The 20,563-nt window shown below is 39.7% G+C and overlaps 1 protein-coding gene across 3 annotated transcripts in view; it reads left to right on the top strand.

Annotated features, from left to right (window-relative positions):
• Positions 1–20,563, top strand: part of Egfl6 (EGF like domain multiple 6) — a 79,437-nt gene that overhangs the window by 43,794 nt on the left and 15,080 nt on the right. For all 3 annotated transcript variants that reach the window (XM_074064391.1, XM_074064390.1, XM_074064392.1), the window contains exons 4-9: positions 1,201–1,320; positions 3,967–4,086; positions 6,660–6,794; positions 8,549–8,671; positions 16,184–16,510; positions 17,909–17,986. In XM_074064391.1, the coding sequence (XP_073920492.1) occupies positions 1,201–1,320; positions 3,967–4,086; positions 6,660–6,794; positions 8,549–8,671; positions 16,184–16,510; positions 17,909–17,986 (903 nt within the window). The remainder of the gene's footprint in view (positions 1–1,200; positions 1,321–3,966; positions 4,087–6,659; positions 6,795–8,548; positions 8,672–16,183; positions 16,511–17,908; positions 17,987–20,563) is intronic.

Raw genomic sequence — 20,563 nt, 5'->3', positions numbered from 1 at the left:
AAAACATTGAAAAGCACAGAAAAGAAAGATACCTTTATTATTACCACCTTAATGACATCCATGACTAGCGTTGAGAGCATATCCTCCCAGGCTTTTTTTTTTTCCATGTATATTTTTGTTTTGTTTTACTTTTTCTTAAACAAATTTTGGGTTGATCTATATGCATAGCTTTATAAACTTGTCTTATCATTTAACAACATCTTGTAAAAGTCTTTACCTGGCATTAAATGTCCTCCAATCTAATCCCAAGTGGCTGCCTGCCAAGGGTTCCCTCTAGAAGGGTGTGAGCCAGGAGCCAGCCCAGAGCCCACCAAAATCACAACAATGCTCTTGCTATCTGTCATAGGCTGCTTAGGAAGGCATTAAAGGCAGAAATATCTAAGTTGTATATTTCTAACTTTTATTCAAATATTATACCCATAGAATTGTGCATATGTCAAAAATGTACAACTTAATAAATTATCACAAACACTGGTGTAACTGGTATCCAGATCAAAACCCAGAAATTTAGCAGCCCCACCCCCACCTCAGAAGAGTGCCTTATCCAGTCACTTTCACCCCCAATTAAAAAACCGTATGTTGACCTCTTCTATCACAGATTAGTTGCTCCTGTTTTTAACTTTATATAAATGGAATCATGCTGTATGTATGTATTGTGTATCCAGCTGCTTCTACTCAATATCAGGTTTGTAAGTTCATCCATCGTTGCCTATAGTTGTAGTTTATTCAATTTCATTGCTGTATATTGTTCTACTACTTGAATATACAAGTTTTTTATCCCTCTGTTAGGATGTAATTGAATTAATTCCAGTTTGAGGCTGTTAAGACTAGTGCTATAATGATCATGATCACTTTAGTATGATTTTTTTGGTGAGCATAATCCAAAGTTTCTGTTGGGTATATAACCTGAGACTGGAATCACCAGGTCATGGGTATGTCTCTGTCTAACTTCAGGAAATTCTGCCAGTTTTCTAAAGTGCTTATCCCAATTTATATGCCCTCCAACATTGAATGATCATTCCATTTGTTCCACATCCTCACCAATCCTTCCAAATGGAATTTTATAACTCACGAGGAGGTTAGTGGTAGGATCCAGGGAAGTCAATTCACTTGTCCTTCCCAAGATTGGCACCTGGTACTGCCCATCTGGATGTTCCCCAATTCAGTTAACCTTTCTCCATTTTCTACCTGCCCCTGCAGATGTGAATGAGTGCGGAGTGAAACCACGGCCATGCCAACACAGATGTGTGAATACACATGGCAGCTACAAGTGCTTTTGTCTCAGCAATCACATGCTCATGCCAGACGCCACGTGTGTGAGTAAGTTTCAGCAGCCAGGCAACTCTCAGTCAATGTTTGAGACTTGCCTTTTGCCATATCATGTGTGGGAAAGGCTGGCTGCAGTTGTTTAAAAAAAAATCTATAACATCACCCCAGACTAAAACATCTTTGAGCAGTTACCTTTTTAAAAATTATGATAAAATAAACCATAAAATTGATCATCTTGACCACTTTAAAGTATACAATTCAGTGGCATTCAGTACCTTCACAATATTGTATAAGCATCACCACTATCAACTTCCAAAACATCTTCATCACCCCAAAAGGAAACCTCCATTAGCAGTCACTCCCCACTCCGCCTCCTCACTGCTCTTGGCAGCCACTAATCTGCTTTCTGTCTCTATGGATTTGCCTCTTCTAGACACTTAATTTATAAATAAAAAAAACTAACTGGAGAAAATAAATTATCTATCTCCATATGTACAGGGATGGGTTGGGTTCCATCATGAAAGTAAGCATGGTGAACAAAATGAGTATATTGTTTTTAGGGAGGTAATAAATTTTCACGCCATCTCTGGCCATCAATCCTGCCCACTAGCTACCTTTCTCACGCCCCTTGCCCTGCTCCCAAAGATTAGTGAGTCTCACTGGAAATATATTTCGACTCACATTCCTGAAAAGAAAAGCCCTCTGTGATAAAGAAAACCTCTGTCCTGTGGGAGGGTGAGAGTCTATATCCATTCGTTTGTTGAGAGGGGAGGCTTTTCAGGTTTAATGTTACAGCTGAAAGGCAAACCCATGCTCCCTGCCTGCCTTCCCACCTCCACTCCTCTCTCCCTGTGTCTCTTCCCTCTGCCCTAAAGTCCCCAACAAACCCAAGCCCTGTGATTCAGCCAGCTTCCTAGGTTGCAGTCACATAGACTCACCAGCCCACCATGGGATTTCCCAAGGTTATACAATCTTGCTTAGTGTAATGACTCACCAACCCCTGGCTCCTCCTTGTCCTGTCACTCTGGCAAAAATGCCCCTAGACCTCCATTCACTCAGAGTATCCATTAATAAGCAAGCCTAAGAGATAAAGCAGGCATCTAAAGTGTTTTTGAAAATATCCTTATTATTATAAATTAAACAGAAACCCACATGAAACAAATGCATAGCTTAATGAATTCTTGTAAGGCAAGAACCCTTGTAACTACCACCAGAACCTCCTCTCCTGAGCCCTCCCCACAGGGGACCACTATCTAGGCTTTTAGAGTGATCACTTAAAATTTTTAGAAAGACATATACTAATGAATATTTCTGGAACATTCCATGAAAACTTCAGTCAGTGCCCCCCCCAAAAAAGGTATTTTTTTTTTCAAAATGGAAAGATAGAATTGTCTCAGATTTTTAGGCTTAAGTTTAAAAGAAGATAACTAAAAAGAAAAGAAGACATGAGTAATATAACCATCAATAGATGTTTGTTACATTGTTTTGTTCCCCATATCTGTGTTCTCATTCTGTTTCTATATATGTAGGGATTACCTGCCACTCCCTGTTTATACCTTAAAGTGTAGCCCTAGCCTTCTCTCCTGGGTGCTGATTTTATTCCACCTGGCTTCTTGCAGTCTCTTGTTCCTCTGGGTGACTGGCATGTGATGGAGGGAATATATTCACCTCCTCGTGTGGACTGGAACCATAAGATCTCTTTAGCTTCATGCATTTATGATCCACATGTACTGGATCCCTGCTAAGGAAGTACATTTTTGTGAGGCAAGTTATGTTTAGCAAAAAGTGACAGAAAAATCCAACTAAAATATGTCATTTACTGAAGAAAAAAAAAAAAAACCTAGAGGCAAGCAGTTCCAGAGTAGCTCAGTAAGGACTCAGTCCTCACAGACCTCAGAGTACTGATTTTATTTTCATGCTTATGGCCTTGTAGTGACAGCATGGCTAGCTCAGCTCTAGATGTCATACATGTATTGAAGGTGGATAACAATAAGGAGATGGAGGTGACACAAGCAAACCAAGAACTCTTTCATGCTTCTCCTTCCTTTTACCATTCAGCAACATCTTCTGCAGAAACCCCACCCTCTGATTGGACTTATCTTTATACTTTATTGGCCATACTGAGTCACGTGGGTACCCCTTACTGCAAGGGAAACTGGGGGAAAAAATATGTATTTGGCTTCCCAGCCTCGACGGTGAAAATGGCAAGAAAAAAAGAGGTGCAGAACGCCTCTCAAGCAGCTGATCAGCTGTATCTGCCACATTTTCTAATACAAGTACCTGAAAGACCAAGTCTTATGATGGAAGTGACTCCCACTGAAGCAATATATATGTGAAAAGATCTGTAGAGTGGGTTCTCTCACCCATTTGCTCAGATTGATAATCTACATCAGTGGTTGCTTTTTACCTTTTAGAGATCAGCCAAGTGACATAAAGGAGTGACTGAGCACATAGAAGGGGAGAGAGAGATGCAGTCTGTGGGCTGCATGCCCAAGGTCAATGTATTTACCAACAAAAAATACCATGAGTAGGATTTGGCCCAGGGCCACCAAGACACTGACCATGTCCAGATTCCTTTTGGCTTTCTGTTTGGGACTCAGACTAGAAACCATGGGTGACATTTAACATCCCAGAATTCAGAGATAGTTTCGTAGTATTTCAGTGAGTATAGGCTAATAATCCTCTGTACTTTTGCAGACTCTAGGACGTGTGCCAGGACAAACTGCCAGTATGGCTGCGAAGACACAGAAGAAGGGCCACGGTGTCTGTGTCCATCTTCAGGACTCCGCCTGGCCCCAAATGGAAGAGTCTGTCTAGGTAGAACAGCATGAATCACCTCCATTTCACCTCTTCCCTTGACTTCCCTTTTACTGAAGTCCTTTTTCCACTCATCACCATCAACTTCTTGAGCAGACGTTGCAAACTCTTAAAATGCAGATTTATGTCCATTTCTGAGATGATATCTTTAGCCTTTTGTGTGCCAGACATACTTTGGGCTATTAGGAAAAATACAGGAATATATTTCTCTTGTAGTCCTGACTGCCTTATGCTATAGTGGAAAAAAGAATAGAGGTAATTTTATTTTTAGCATGTTTACCTTGCATATTTTACTTTAATTATTATCCAATAGATACTCCACTACTCGTTCAATGGGTAAGATCCTAATGGCCATTGGGCTTTATTCCAAGTTCTAAATTATATTTTCCTGGAGAAAATCCATTTGCTTATTTTTCTTCACTAGGACATTAGCAAAAATAGTATATACCATCTACGTTTTTTAATTAGCATGTAATCAATTTCATATTGTCTTAAAACTTGCCCTAATTATATAAACTAAATATTCCATAATTATTTCTGACTAGAAAAAATGAGCAGATTAAATCAATCATATTAATTGAGCCTTCACTTATAACTGAATTTAATCAAACCTATGGCTTACAACTTTGGTCCCTCACTCTCCCTTATTTTATATTGTATCTTAAGTTGTAGGGTGAGCAAGTAGTTGATTTTTGGAGGTGATCCCAGGAAATACTGGAGTAGGGAGGTGATCCAAGGAAAGGAAGGAAGGTATAAGCAAGCACTGGGTAAATTCAATGGGCAGGTTAAATGGGCTATGGGTACCCTGGAAGACCAGGGAAAACCACCTCAAGAGTTTTCCCTCTGGGACAAGGAAGCTGGGTGTTTTTCCATCAACTCCTGCCCTTCACTGATGGAAGTCTGCTTCAAGGGTGACTCCCCAGTCCTCCCAGCTTAACCCACGTGGGGATCAAAGCAGAATGTCATGAATCCAGCAAGCATTCACTTTGAGGGCTAAGGGGCTATGGGTAGGGCACCCACTGAGCACCCTCAGTGACTGAAACATTTAATCCATTTTTGTGTTTTGGTTCCTTTGTGAATTTGAATTATGTTCAACCATCATATTGTTATATACAATATATTGTATGTGATATATACAATGTATTATATATTGTATATGCATACAATATCATAGCAATTTTATTGCACTAAATATGCATAATATTTAGATCAAGTGAGCACATAGTCTTAATAAGGGATATCAAATGAAACTAGAATGTTGAAAGAGTTCTTCATATTCTTTGGTTTAAATAAGCAAATACAAGTATGATTCAATAACCCTTACTTCTTCAATATAATAGAAATATTTTTCAGTCAATATGCTGGATGTTTATTTATCCTAAATATATATAATTTAATAATGACTGCATTTAGTAAGATCAGCCAAATAGATTCTAATTCAGTTAAGCAACTTTAAAATATATATACATGTAAATTAAAATGTTGTCTTCTCTTTGAGAGGAATCAAAGATTTAATTATGTTTACAAAGTTTAGTACTCTTTAGTAATAGGATTTACATGACAAGGCTAAATCTTGACCAAAGTGAATCCAAGTTTTTACTTACTTCTTTGATTTGTTGTATGCCATTTTAATTGGAAAAGAAAGATGATGCACATGAAAATGATCACTGAACAATAATTTTGGTCAATTTAACACTTATTTGTTATTTTAAGAATGCAAGGGAAACAATAAGCTAGCACCAACTTGCATGTTTAACCACAGGTCACTGCCTGGTCTGGAGCTGCCTGATTCACAAATCCATGTCTGCTCAAATAAACTCTGAATTTTTAATGTGAAAAAAAAAAAACCAAAAGGACAACAAAACATCTACTTGATTTGATGTCTGAAAGTTAAAGCAAAGCCTGAGTCTTAGTGGATTGGTGAAGATAGCTATCAGTCCCTCTGTGATAACGCTCTCATGGTAGAAAAGGGACACGCCTATTGTTAGATAAATGGCTTCATTGTACAATTACACTTGACCTACAATTTATGCAGAAGTGCATTCCTATACAACCACATTTCTATGATTTGAGTTATTATTACAGGAGCCTTGAAGGGGGTTGTTATTTAATTCTTTTGTAAAATGCAAACCTTAAATGTCTGTACATTTGGTTTGCTTAAAGTATAGTTGAGTCTATCTTCAAAAATTGTGTATGTTATACAATATAATTAGTAGCTGAGGAAAATATTTATTCATTAAGCACACATGTAATGCATAGGTACCAAGTGCCAGACACACACGATGCCCCAGAAGAGCTGCGTAAGTTTAACAGCAAGGTAACTCCTCCAAGAAAAGATATACGTGGTGAAATAAATTCATGAAGGGAAGAATTTTATGTGTACCCAGTGGGAATCTAGAATACTTCCAGGAAGATATGATATTGCCACTAGATAACTGATTTTCTAAGCAAGGGAACTGCACATGTATATGCTTACTGCATGGTGGGGATGTGAGGGATGCATGCAAGTGTGCATGTGTGCATTGGAAGTACTTTTCTTGCAGTCACTAACACCGTCTGCTTCCACACCCTAGACATTGATGAATGTGCCTCCGGCAAAGCAGTCTGCCCATACAACCGAAGATGTATGAACACATTTGGAAGCTACTATTGCAAATGCCACATTGGTTTCGAACTGAAATATATCAGTGGCCGATATGATTGTGTAGGTAAGATTCAGTGGTACCTTTTCCTTTTTTCTCTCTCCACCTCCACTAAGCCTGTAGGCTTTCTCTATAGATATTTTGATGTCAATTCAGTCTGTTAATTGAACCACCTACTATACTTACCAACTTAACAACACAAAAAGATTAAATTGTCTAAGCTTCTGGCATTTAGGGATCTCCAATAACATATTAGTGATAAAGCCAGGTCAATAAAGACTTAAAGTAAGGAATATAGCTCTATTATGAAGGCAAATATCTTGAGATGGTTCCTGAGGGATTATTTTTATTTGGTAGGTTTTGTTTATACTTTTGGCTCTGTCTCCAATTGTTCACAGTGGTTCTTCACTGTTCACTGGGAACAGTGAAATGCTATTTATATTTGATAAAAGAAAGACTTAACAAGACCTCAGTGGTCCATTCATAACAGTTTCCATCAGGATGGCTTTAGAAAAATGTATGAAGGACTTAAAGGAGCATGCTCTTTCCTCTCTTCTCTTTTAACCCTTTCATAGTTCAGGCTCTAAATAAAATGTTCCATTTCCATAGTCACCAAAATCACTCTCTGCTGAGATCCTGGTACCATTCAACTCTTGGCCTAATCTTCATAATTTCAAATATTTGATGTCTTTGTGAAGAGGTCCCAAGTCTCAAAGAGCATGTGAGGTACCTGAAGAACCTCTGGATGCATTCCCATTCCCCTTGGCATACTGTCCCATAGTTAAGGGAAATTTGGGCTCTCTCTAGAGTTCTATTCATATAGTGTGTGCATGACATGGAAAGCTAACAGTTGGGAAAAATTGGATTTCTTTCAATCCTCCACTCAGGGCTTCTCAGGACATGTCTTGTGTAGTCATGTTGGGGCAACATTCCTTTGTTGGATTTTGAACCATCTTGGGAAACCTCCACAGCTTTTCCCTCAAATGTCCTCAGATACAAAGGTCATCCTAAACAGGCTCATGAAATCCATGGTTGTCATGAGCTTGGTTCCCCACATTCTGCAGACCATCCAGCTGTGTAATCCAGTGACTGTGTCACAGATTGCCAGCCCTACAGCGAAGTTCCACAGGACAAGTTCTGAATCCACATGGAAAGCTTCACAAGGAAACAAATCTTTAACATTTGAAAAGTGATGAGCTCCTTGTGTGGCTGACTTAAAAACAATAAACTATTTTTGTGCTTGTCTACAAATGCATAGAATGTGAGGTGGAAAACAGAGTAAATGCACCTCTTACTTGAATGGAATTTAGCCAGTTTTCCTGCTGTAAATCCAGCAGACGAGCTCAGACCAGCCTGACCCTTTCTCCTGGCAAGCTGTGAACAAAATGCCTATGGCTGTGAGTTCAAATGATGTCAGTGATTCCTGGCCCATCTTGTCTTTTGTTTGTTAGGAGCTTCAAGCCCTTCCAAATATAGAATTCATTTTCTCATATTGTTATTTAGTTCTAAATATATGCATGAGGATGTTAAAGAAACTGAGAATCTTATAGATTTCAACAGCGTTCATGTCCTAAGCAGGACATGAAATTGCTATAAGGAGATGAGCTTCCAACACACTCCCTTCATACCAACCAGGCATCAGGCAAAGCCAGGACTCTCAGCCAGTGGGCCTGGAATTTTGAACCCTTTTCAGTTCTCAGGAAACACTTGGTTTGTTGGGGTATTGAGTGGTTGTTCTTGGAGTTGTTCACATGTAAGATACAATCTTTCAGCAAGCTCTATTACTACAAAGTTGTTCAATAGAATGTTCACATTTTTAGATATAAATGAATGTGCTGTGAATACCCATACATGCAGCCTCCATGCCAATTGCCTTAACACCCAAGGATCCTTCAAGTGCAAATGCAAGCAGGGATATAAAGGCAATGGACTTCAGTGTTCTGGTAAGTAGCATTTGGTCATGGCCTTTTTGCTATTCCCAATAAAAGCATTCTCTCCAAATCATCATCATCATCATCTCCTCCTCCTCCTCCTCTTCCTCCTCCTTCTCCTCCTTCTCTCTCTCTGTCTCTCTGTCTCTCTCTCTCTCTCCCTCCCTCCCTCCCTTCCTCCCTCTCTTTCTCTCTGTGTATGCCATGAGTAAATTTAACTCTTCCTCAGCCTTGTTCTTTGCTACTTGGATCACATTTCCAATACTCACTGAAGTTGTAGGCAGAAAACTGAAAGAATAACAAAGGAAGTGCTTCATATTTTTCTGTTTACAACATACTTTGATCAGGACATTTTCCAAAATGCATGACTGAAACAAAGTAGGATGCTGCAGATGTCACTTCCTCTGTCATCTTCAACCCTGGATTTCCTTTTTTAAATGTATAGCAAAGAGTCCCATTGCTCTTGCCAGTTAATTCTTTAACACTAATGAATTTAAACTGTAAAATTATAAGCCCAGACATATAACTACAACAATAAGAAAGGTTTATTTCTCATGTAGAACACATGAAAAGTAGAATATGTCTGAAGAGATTTTTCAGATTTCTTGATATAATCACTTTGGGAGGAACCTAGGCTAACAGAGACCCTACCATCTTATGGCACCAGGGTATGTCACAGCAGGAAAAGAAGCATGGCCAGTCATGCACCAGCTCTTATTAGTTGAACTTAGAAGTGTCTGACTTCAAGGGGCAAAATACTAATAGTAATCCTGCTGTGTGTCCTAAAAGAGAAGAAAACTAGAAGTCATGGTGAATACTATATATCTGCCATAGTAAGTCAGCTGAGAAAAAAGTGCAGGCCCTCCCCTGGAAAGTAGTGTCCTACAGTGTTTAAAGTCAGCCAGATTTATCTCTCTGGTTATGCCCCTTGTAGCACTGGCTCATTGTGTGACTAGACTTGTGTACTGCCCTGTCTCAGCTACATCCTATACCCCTTAGTAGAGTCCTCACATATTCCAATAAATATGGCTACAAGTTGTACCCTGACCTGCTTCATATCCCATGCCTCCATCCAGCCAATGCTCCTGATGACGCAAATAGCTATAACAGAGCATCTAAGCAGTCGTGCAAAAATAAACTGTATGTACCCTGACAGACATTTAGCGACGCAGTCATAAAAGGTTCACAGTACCCCAGTGGGCTATGGTTGAGTGCCACTAGACATGAGTGAGTGTAAAACAATGTAACCAAAGAAATGAGTCTGGAAATCAGATTCTATGAAGAACTGCCAAAAGAACAGAGTAGCATTTAGTCTGGGAAAAATAGAGTGGAAAAGCATAGATTGTGCTGGAAGTATTTTTTAAAATGTGAAGTGAAAGTGACTCCCCAAAACAGACTAAAACCAATGAGTGGAAGTTTTATTCTCTCATAAAAATGACTGCTAGGTGTCTAAGGGTGGAACAGGGAACCCCCATGGAGTAGGGACATTCCACTGCCACAGGCCCTCAGGTTTGGGGATCTGGGAGGGATTCCAAATATGCTGGGATGAAGTTGGGATTAAATGACCACTCAGTTGCTAGCAACTTGAAGCTGTGGTTTCTATCCCTCTGGGTAGAAGCACCCAGTGATGTCCTTCTGAAACGATTCAGAGAGAGACCAAGACAGAGACTGCAAGAGATACAGATATTGGTCTCCTGTTCAGGGTTGTACATGGGTGGACTGGGAGGCGGGATGCCACAACCTCGAGAGGCCTCTGGAATAAATCAACTTTCCATACTGGATGAGGTACGCAAGGGCCTATATCCGACACTCATTCATGCCACCAAACTTGAACATGTACCTTGTAGGTTAAGAATGACTAAATTTAAATCTTATCTTTGCCCCTCATTGACTGTAATGTGTACCAAGTTTCTTAAACTCTATGAGCTCAGTTTTTCCTATCCAAAATGGTAGTCTTGTGATGGGTGCTTGTAATGAGTCAGGCCGCAGTCCTGTGCAGGAGGGTATAAAGTTCCATGCATATTCCTAGCCCCAGTACAGTGGATTCTGTGCATTGTGGCCTCAGAAGGCTGCTCAGCCCCTCTAGGTGCAACCCAGAGACAGAAAAAGTTAACACCCCTAGGGAATACCCTCAACGGGTGGGGACAAGAGTTCTCTTCATAGGATGGAACAATCTGAGGGGTAGTCTCTATTGGCTTCCAGATGTCCCCGGTGGGATTGAACCCCAGTTACCTACAGTGATTACTATCAAGACACCATCTTTTGGCTTTTCTCCTTCCTGTCTCTCCCCCCTCCCCTCTTCTACCTCTGGGATTCACCTCCCAAATAAACCACCTGCACCCAAATCCTTATTTCAGGCTCTGCCTGGGAGAACCCACACTAAGACAGATACCTCTCTCAGAAGTCCAGCATGAGCTTTAAATGAGGTAATGTAAGTAGAGAACTTAGTTCAACTGATCACATGGCAGATGCTCAATAAAGTTAGCTGTGGTTACTATTGTTATGAGTATCATTTCAATCAGTGTTGAAGGCTAGCCCCTCTACCCTGCAAATCTGTAAAGGTAAATGCAAAATTACTGTGAATTCGAAGTAGAAGCCTCAGGAAAACACCTGTTTCTCTAAGCAGGCAACTCACCCCCACATGCCAGCTCCCCTATTCCCAGGCCTGGGAATTGAAAAGATTTACTAGCACTTTCCTGGAGTCATCTTCTTTGCTTATCATTCACTCCCCCTTGAAAACACAATGTGTTCTTAGTGTGCAAATGAAGACAACATCCTGAAGCATGCAATTGGGTGATTGATTTTTGCAACCCATGTTTTCTATATTGTATCCCTAATGCTTTGAAACATGTCTTACATCAAAGGAATTTCTGTTTTCCTTTGACAATCCAACCAAAGTCTAATTTTCTTGATCCCTTAATGCCCCAAACTCATCACTGTGTTCTGTTTGACATTTGAAAGTATGAATTGTTTATTTATCCACTTTGCAGCTAAATTATTTCTTTAGTATTTCACTAGAATGTTTATTTAAAGGAGAAAATTCTCTTTGGATCATTCACTATATAACTTGCTTTAATTCTCTGTAAAATAAACAGCCAAGTTTCTCTTGAAATTGATCTTAACATTCATTACTTAAAGAAAGATGGTCAAAAATTCACCCTTATGTGCATAAAAAAGTTATAAAAACAAAAATGAGAGAATTATGTCCAATTAGCACTCACCATTATAATATGTTACATTGAAAGATCCATTCATATGCACATGAATTGCTATTATATAATATAGAACATTGGTGTAGCAACTTTTTTTGGCAGTGCTGGGGATTGAACCCAGGGCCTTGTATATACTACACTTGTGCTGTGCCATTGAGCTACTTCCCCAGGCCTTGATGTAGTGATTTTTATCATGAGTCCCTTGTTTTTGAAATGTTCAGACTCTACACTGAAGTGAAGAAGAAAAGTTACTAGATTGTCCTTACACGCCATCTGTACCCAAATAAAGGAGCACCCTGAATGTAAACACATGTGTATTTTACTATTCTGAGTATTAATATGCTGCTAGATATTTTTATCTTGATTTGACAGAAGCTATATCTCATTCTAAGACTTCAAAACTCAAAAGAATACCCAAATGGGGGAGAAAAGGCAACTCTACCATTGAGCCACCAGGAGCACTGGGCTCCCTAGCTTACTACCTGTGAACAGAGAACAAATTATTTAACCTTTCAGTGCCTCAGTTTCCACATATGCAAAATATGGATCATATTATCTAGCCATTAATATTGGGGGGTTGCAGTACTGGGGTTTGAACCCAGGGCCTCATGCCCTTAATATTGTTCTGATAATTAAATGAAATAATCCATACAGAATAAATAAATTCCCATCAAAATGGCTTAACTCTAGCCCAGAATCCATTAAATGCTTGGTAAGCATGTGCTAGTAGTAGGAGTTATAGTGGCAACAGCTTATTCCCAAAATCCAACAGTCTTTCCCATTGAAAAACAGCTTTTTTTTTCATTCTATTTTGCTTTTACTTTATGTAACTACTTTTTATCTTTTTTTTTAATTATGTGCATATATTGTTTGGGTCATTTCTCCACCCTGCCCCCCTCCCCTAACCTTCCTCCCCTCTCCTCCTCAGTTTCAGGCAGGTCTCGTTCAAACAGCTTCTTTACTTACTAAAAACAGACTTATGGAACCAGACACCAGTGGCTCACACCTGTCATCCCCAGCTATGTGGGAGGCTGAGATCAGGAGGATTGGGGTTGGAAACAAGTTTGCAAGATGCCATCTCAACAGAAAAAAACTGGGAGTGGTGGGGCGTGCCTGTCACCCCAACGATGGCATGAAGTTTAAAATAGGAGGATTGTGGTTGAGGCCAGCCTGGGCAAAAAGCAAGCCCCATCTCTAAAATAACCAGAGCAGAAATGGCTAGAGGTGTCATTCAAGCAGTAGAGTGTCTACCTCTCAAGCACAAAGCCCCGAGTTCAAACCCCATTACTGTCAAAAAAAATCCTTATGGCTTACTTCAATTTACATAGAGCTTATTCAAGAAGATGGATTTAGGTACAACCAAGCCGTTTCAATTTTTTTCTTCAATTACAGCATAAACATTTGCAATTTGGAGGCAGGGCTTGGGAAATTTATTTTTAATTCAATAAAAGCTTTTAAACATTCTGATGAGTTTTTAATAGCAAACCCATGCTGATTATGTGGCAAACACTATCTCAGCAATTGACATGTATGCACGCATTCAAGCCTCAAATTCCCAATTTTTTAAATGGGGACACTGAGGCAAAGAGAAGTTAGGTATTGGCTTGAGGACACATGGCTAGAAGACGGGAGCAAGAGTCACACCCAGGAAAGTGGGCTCAAGGACTGTGCCTAAGCACAGGAGAGGCATGTTCGTGGTGGACAGCTAATCCTCTGTGGTGAAGACTGCCCCTGGTTCCCTCCCCAGCCAACTCTCCTGACTCAGCTTTTGCTTCTTCCTGTTTTCTGGCTCTCATGGTGCAATACATCTGCATTCGTGATTAAACCTGTCCTCCCAGGCCTGTGTCCAAAGCTCAGATTGGTGGAGCATTTCTCTAATCAGATGATAGGAGGTTGTCTGATAAACTAGGTACAGGTAAATAAATGTCAAAGTGCTATTCCTCCTGGGTAAGATACTCTAATCTAATAGTGATTTCCTATTAATAGTCTTATCCCAGAGGTATGGAGTTAAGATTTTCAGATAGAAGTGTTTGAAAAAGCAGATAATTAGAGAAATCTCTAATCCCTCCCAAGAGACATTGTCAACTTCATCTACAAATGGCTGACCCATGAATCTGAAGACTTTGGAATTCCCTGTTTTTATGTCTACATTCCCCAAATATGCCAAAGAATTTACGACTGCAACTTCCTCCGTTTTTTATATTATCAAAAAGATGGTGCAATAATCAAAACGATTTTAAGAGAAAATAATCATTGGTTATCTCAAATTCAAAACAACCATTTCTAGATAATAAAAAATCTAGCTATGTATGTGCATATACATATGCATATGCAATTTCATCTTTGCTCAGCTTTCTCTATACATACTAAGAGAATGAAACTGTTGACACTACAAAGGTTATGATCTTTTCATTTTCTTTTTCTTTTCAATAGGAAAATTTGAAGCTTCAAAGCAAAAACTGAAAGCAGATGTTTAAGTTTGCTTGGAGTGGGTTACAATCCTCTCATTATTTAATAAATGTCCTTAGTTTTATGTTACTGATTGCATAAAGGAAGTTTACGGGAATGGGCGTTTCCTTTAATTTTTCATGCTGGATACTGGGAAAAGATTCAGAGACCCACGGACAGAATTACACAGTGGGGCCTCCATGGGAAGGTCTATTTATGATGAGCACATTATAATCAAAACTTAACATACACCTCTGGCAAAGGAGCTTAAACAGGTCATGTGAAGTTCAGGAAAATTAGTAATGATGCATTACTTGTACTAGTTGGTTTCGTACCTATTAAGTACAGGCTGTCACAATGATAAATAACTAGAATATCTCACTGAAAAGAGACATGTTGCACTTCTGTCCTACCAGCCTTAGATTTACGTCAAAGTAAAAACACTGTATTAATTAAGAGCACATATATTTTCAAAGCTGTTTTCTTCACCCTTATGACTACCAAAACAAGTGTGAATTTCTCCTTGTTTATTTTTCTACTATGGAACAGATTAAATTAGCCAAATGATGGAGAAGGAATAAAGCAGGAGAAAAGATTAAAACATTGTCAAGAAAAATATTCTAATAAAATCCCAGTCCGACTTCTTTTCATAGTATTTTTTTAGGCATCAAAATTGGTGCTTACTTCCTTTTATGTCCTTCTAAATGATATTCAAGTAGTAGAGGTAAATGAATCGGCTCAGGTTTATTAGACTCTTTCTTGCCTAGTGTTAGATTAGCTCATCTCCAGATGCTTTATGAGACAATGTATATGATTTTAAAGACCAATGTTTTTAATTTTTCAAGAAATCAGTTACTTTTTTGCATCAGTTAGATATTCTTAATCATTGTGAGTATATCCCTGGAAAAGGGCCATATATATTTGAATCATAAATCTCAAATCGAGAGAAAAATAATCCTAACACTTAAGGCAAGAATAAACCTAGCATGGAAATAGGACCAGAAAAAGTGTCATTTGTGTTTTTTACCTTCAAATCCCAGCTCCGCCCCTAATTAGCTAAGTGGCCTTGGGCAAGTCACTTAGCATGGCCCAGTTGCCCCATCTACAATATTGAGCTGGAGGCCTTTGTCTACCCCTTGAGTTCACTAACATCACCCCCCCCCCAGGTCATTGATCTACTTCAGGATAGGAGGAATCAATCTAAAAGTGTGTTTTTTAAAGCAACTTAATTTCATGGCAAGAAATAGGAAATGGATATAAAACAGTAAATATAGAAGCCTCTCTTTAAAATTCCAATAAATAAAATCATTTAGCTTTAGATAGTGGTTGTCTGAGTTGAAAAAATTTAAAGAGGAGCAGGAAGGGGGAAGGAAAATTAAGTATGTGTACATTGTGTACATGGGTATATCACCATCTTTGTAGGTCTCACAAATGGACCATTATTGTCTGTTTATATGATTCAACCTAATGCTATAATTGTAATCTGTGAACATCAAATTTGGACAAATTTCTAGGGCTACTTGCACAATATCAGCATTGGAGAATACCAGCATAAAAGCAGTAATATCAGTGGGCCTGGAAAAATCCACTTTACTTTAGGGTCTTAGCCCAACTAGGTAGTAGCAGGTATTTGACTAAAGTAGTTTCTGAACCAAAATAAGGTGTGTCCTCTAACAAAAGGTACTTAATTGCCATAACATTGGAACTGCTTAAAACACATACAAATATGGTTTAAAAAAAACTGTGGCTGGATTCTAGAAGGGTTCACCTACTGCACTTTAATACTTCCAAATGCTCCATTGTTCAAAAACTGATCTAAGTATCAGCCAGTTTGGAACATCTCACCTATTACTGTTTGTTTTAGTTATTTCTGAAAATTCTGTAAAGGAAGTCCTCAGAGCATCTGGGACCATCAAAGACCGAATCAAGAAGTTGCTTGCTCACAAAAACAGCATGAAAAAGAAGGTGAAAATTAAAAATGTCACCCCAAGACCCACTGGCACTCATACTCCTAAGGTTAACTCTCAGCCCTTTAGCGATGGAGAAAGTGTTTCCATGGGTGGTAACTCTAATAGAGAAGAAAAAGGGAGGGAAGAGAAAATGAAAGAGGGGCTTGCAGAAGAGAAAAGAGAAGAGAAAGCCCTAAAGAATGACGTGGAGCAGGAGCGAAGCCTTCGAGGAGATGTGTTTTGTAAGTATCACTTTGGTTATATATACATTTTGTGAAAAATCGTGAGTTCCTTCTGAAAAATGAAAGAAGATTGGACAGTTTCACACCTTAAGGAAACGGGTTGGGCCTTAAGTCCCAAGAAGCAGGGTCCTGTGTAAGGTCTAGAGAACACCTGTAGATACCAAACCAAGGAATGAGGAATGAGGAGGAGCCAAAGTCCTGTTCTCTTACCTTGGAGCTTCCCGTTTAGCACAGACCCTCCCTAGCCACTCCCAGCCCAGGAAGTCTACTGGTCCTACAAGCGCAGTTGTCTAGCTGATGAGCTCTCTATACAGTGCATCCCCAAATCAGAGAGACCCTTACCACGTGGGCCTACCAAGCTCTACCTTTTTAGTTTACTTTTGATTTGGTTTTGGTGGTACTGGGAGTCGAACTCAGAGCCTTGCACTTGCTGGGCAGCTCTACCACTTGAGCCACACCTCCAGCCCCTTTTGCTTTTTTACTTATTTTTAATAGGGTCTCATATTTATGCCTGGGCCAACCTGGACCATGATCCTCTTCTTTATGGTTCCCGTGAAGGTGGGATGACAGGTGCACACCACCACACCCGGATATTGGTTGAGATAGGGTCTTACTAACTTTTTACCCAGGCTGACCTTGTACCATGATCCTCCCAATCTCTGCCTCTCAAACTGGCTCCTTTTTACTTCTTGAAGCACTTTTCACAGGCCCACTCTATGAAAACAGAATGTCATGGTTATGTAATTATGATTTTAAAGCCCGAAACAGAAAACCATAGAGAGAAAATGCAATAGTGGTGTTTGTTTTCTTCATGAACTAGATACTGCCATGTCACCTCTTTGTACTGGCTGCTGTGCAGAACATCTCCTCCCCATCATAGGTCTCTTTCCCTCCAAGACAGTTTCCATATTAACCCAGCCTGGATCCCCACACTGAGACTCTCTCATTTCCTTCTTGCTGTGCATTTGTTTTTTGCTTTGTATTTTGCCTTGTCTGTTCTTGGCTCTATGATTGGCAATCATATATACAAATGCCAGTTGGAATTAACCAAAGGATAACTAGACACAGGCCCACCTATCCAGGAAATAGCGTACCGGTGACATTATCTCCCATACTTGTGAAAATCTCAAGAAGATATATTTCCAAAACCTGGCGAGAAAGGATGTGTCAGGAATGTAGATGCTTATCTCACCTAAGAGAACTTCTGGTAAATGCTATTCTAGGGTAAGGAAACTGGAACCAATGTGAACGTTTGGGAAATGGTAGAGAGACACTGCTCTAATATGTTCTGTCATTAGAATACATAATAAAACCTTCTTTGTTTAGTCATTGGGTTAATTCCTTCTGAGCATGTGGGGGTTTGGGTTTTTTCTTAACTGATCAAGTGTTCTTTATCAGCCCCTAAGGTGAATGAAGCAGATTTGGATCTGGTTCTGGTCCAAAGAAAAGCATTAAATTCTAAACTGGAACACAAAGGTAAGTAATGCTTTCTCCCAGGTATTACGTTCTCTCGTATTTTACCATGTCATTTTCATTTCCCCACAGGAAGAGGTAATGGTTTTTGAATCACACATATACCTGCAAGGGGAAAAAAATCATTACATCATAATATTCAGTACCAGTATCAAAATAATAGATTCTTGTGTGATTAACACCAATAGTTACAATTTAGTAAGGCTATTTTCTTCTCTTTGCCACTCCTACGTGACACCAAGAGTAAAGAGTTGAGGCAGACTATGTTGGAAATGGTAGAAAAGTACTCATTTGCCTGAGGTCCTGAAATTGCCATGTTCTAAAATGTGACCCAAAGTTCCTGAATCAGTTATGATTGCCACAGTAATGCTATGTAACAAACCATCACAAACCCTCAATGGCCTATAGTAATAAATATTTATTTTTGTTTATGAGTCTGTGAATCATCTGGGCAGTCTGCTGATCTAAACTGGGCTGTGTGGGCTCACCCATGTGCCTATAGTCAGTTGTGGACCTGCTTTGTGACTTTGCTGATTTGGGCTGTGCTCCATTGCATGCCTGGGGCCTCAGTTGGGACAGCAGGATTCGCTCAGCTCTGCTACATATAGTCTTTCATCCTTCCACAGGCTAGCCCAATGTTGTTCCCATGAGGCAGTAGCAGAATTCCAAGAAAGAGAGCAAGGCACACAGGCCTTTTGAGGTCTAGACCCAGAACTGGTACAACACTTCTGCCATTTTCTTACTAATTGAGACAAGTCACAAGGGCAGCCCAGACCTAAAGGTTAGAGAGGGAACTACAAAATCATACAAGTTGAGTATCCCTTGTCTAAAATTTTCCTGTACACAGAAGTGTTTCCAGTTTGGGGTTTGATCCAATTTTTTTAATATTTGCATATACATAATGAGATATCATACAGATAGGACCCAAATGAATTTTGTATTTCATATATACCTTATACACATAGCCTGGAGGTAATTTTATACAATATTTTTAACAATTTTGTGCATGAAACAATTTCCTGGCATAGAATTTTCCACTTATGGAATCATGTCAGTTCTCAAAAAATTTCAGATTTTTGGAGTTCAGATTAGGAATGCTCAACCTATATTACAAAGAGTGTGGATACAGAGAAGGATAAAAATTGGGACCATTGTTGTGATCAATCTACAAAGCCTCAGATTCTGGTAGTTATTGTTACCTATGACAAGTTATATTAATAGAGGTCTCTGAACAGACCCCAGGAAAGAGCCTATTTATACATTTATTGTTTTCACTCAGTGTGTCAATGTTCATTTCTTTCTTTTCAAGCTTTCTTTTACTTAGCACTCCATATGTCCTAAGTCTATGCTAATTCTGTCTTTATTCTGTGAGTACATTCTCCAGTTTCTCTTTGGTCTATAGGAGAGCCTCTACTATGAAGAAAGTGCCTTTCTAGTTCAATCTAGTTCAAATTCGATCCGAGATGCTTCTACTGAAAACTCTTCAAAGGCTAGCAACCCATGATGCAGCTCCTACCAGCATCTCATTTCCCTCCATGTTTCTTCAAAGGGTTCTATTCATTCATTTCTCTATATTAAACATCTCATTACCCATTTTCTTGGTTAGGAAGAACGTGTTTCCTAGCACAGGGGATGAACTCTGTTCTCCCTGTGTTCACAGTTTCTTCCCCAGCTCTGCTTCACATTTGCTCAGCATCACTATGGAATTGTTTGAGCTCTCTTTGGATCTCCAGATTGACCAGTTTTCTATTTTACATTTTCTTCCATGATCCTACTGAGACACAGAAAGTTGAAAGTTTTTCTCACGAGCATATGACCATATGTGACTTCAACAGTCCTTAAGTAAGGTGCCCTGGAGAACTCAGCCCCAGTCAGAAGACTCAGGTGTGCACTTCAACTGTGCTACTTGCTGTTTGCCTTAAGCAAGTCACTTAGACTTGCTTGCTTCTTGCTTTTACACATGAAAGTGATTCAAGAGCAACACTACTTACTCTCTTAGGTGCTGGTTTCCCCAGAAACAGACCTCAAGAAAACAATTTGTGTGCATGTGGCTTATGGGGGGGCAGTGATCCCAGGAAAACAGTGAATAGGGCACAGGAATGTGAGACAAGAGAGAGAAGGAGGCAATAAAGGGTGCCTTATCAGGAAATTTCCATGGTGGGGAACTGGAGCTCAATCCCATTGTTACCCAATGTAGAACGTAAGGCTCAGAATTACCCTACAAGAGGGATAAGGGAGCTGGGTATATATACACGGACTCCCATCTGACACCGACAAGAGGCTGTTCAACAGGCTAATTTCCTGGCATGCCATGAAAGCAGGGAAGACACCACTGTGGTAAGTGAACCTCCATCCCACACTGCCTTTCTGAAGAGCTCCTGGATTCCAGCCTGACTTCAGTCCACATCCAATTCCAGCGCTTACTGGTCCTACCCAAAGGCAAGGGAATGGAAATATCTATCCACTAATTCCTGTCCATCACTGGTTGGCAGCCCTCCCTGGGGAAAGAACTGGCAAGCATTCTTGTGTACCTGGTTTGGGCCAAGCATGCTCTAGCCACAGAACAGCTTCATATGAGAG

The sequence above is a fragment of the Castor canadensis genome, chromosome X, assembly GCF_047511655.1.
Source record: "Castor canadensis chromosome X, mCasCan1.hap1v2, whole genome shotgun sequence".
NCBI classification, from domain to species: domain Eukaryota; kingdom Metazoa; phylum Chordata; class Mammalia; order Rodentia; family Castoridae; genus Castor; species Castor canadensis.
This window is presented reverse-complemented; position numbering and strand designations above follow the sequence as displayed.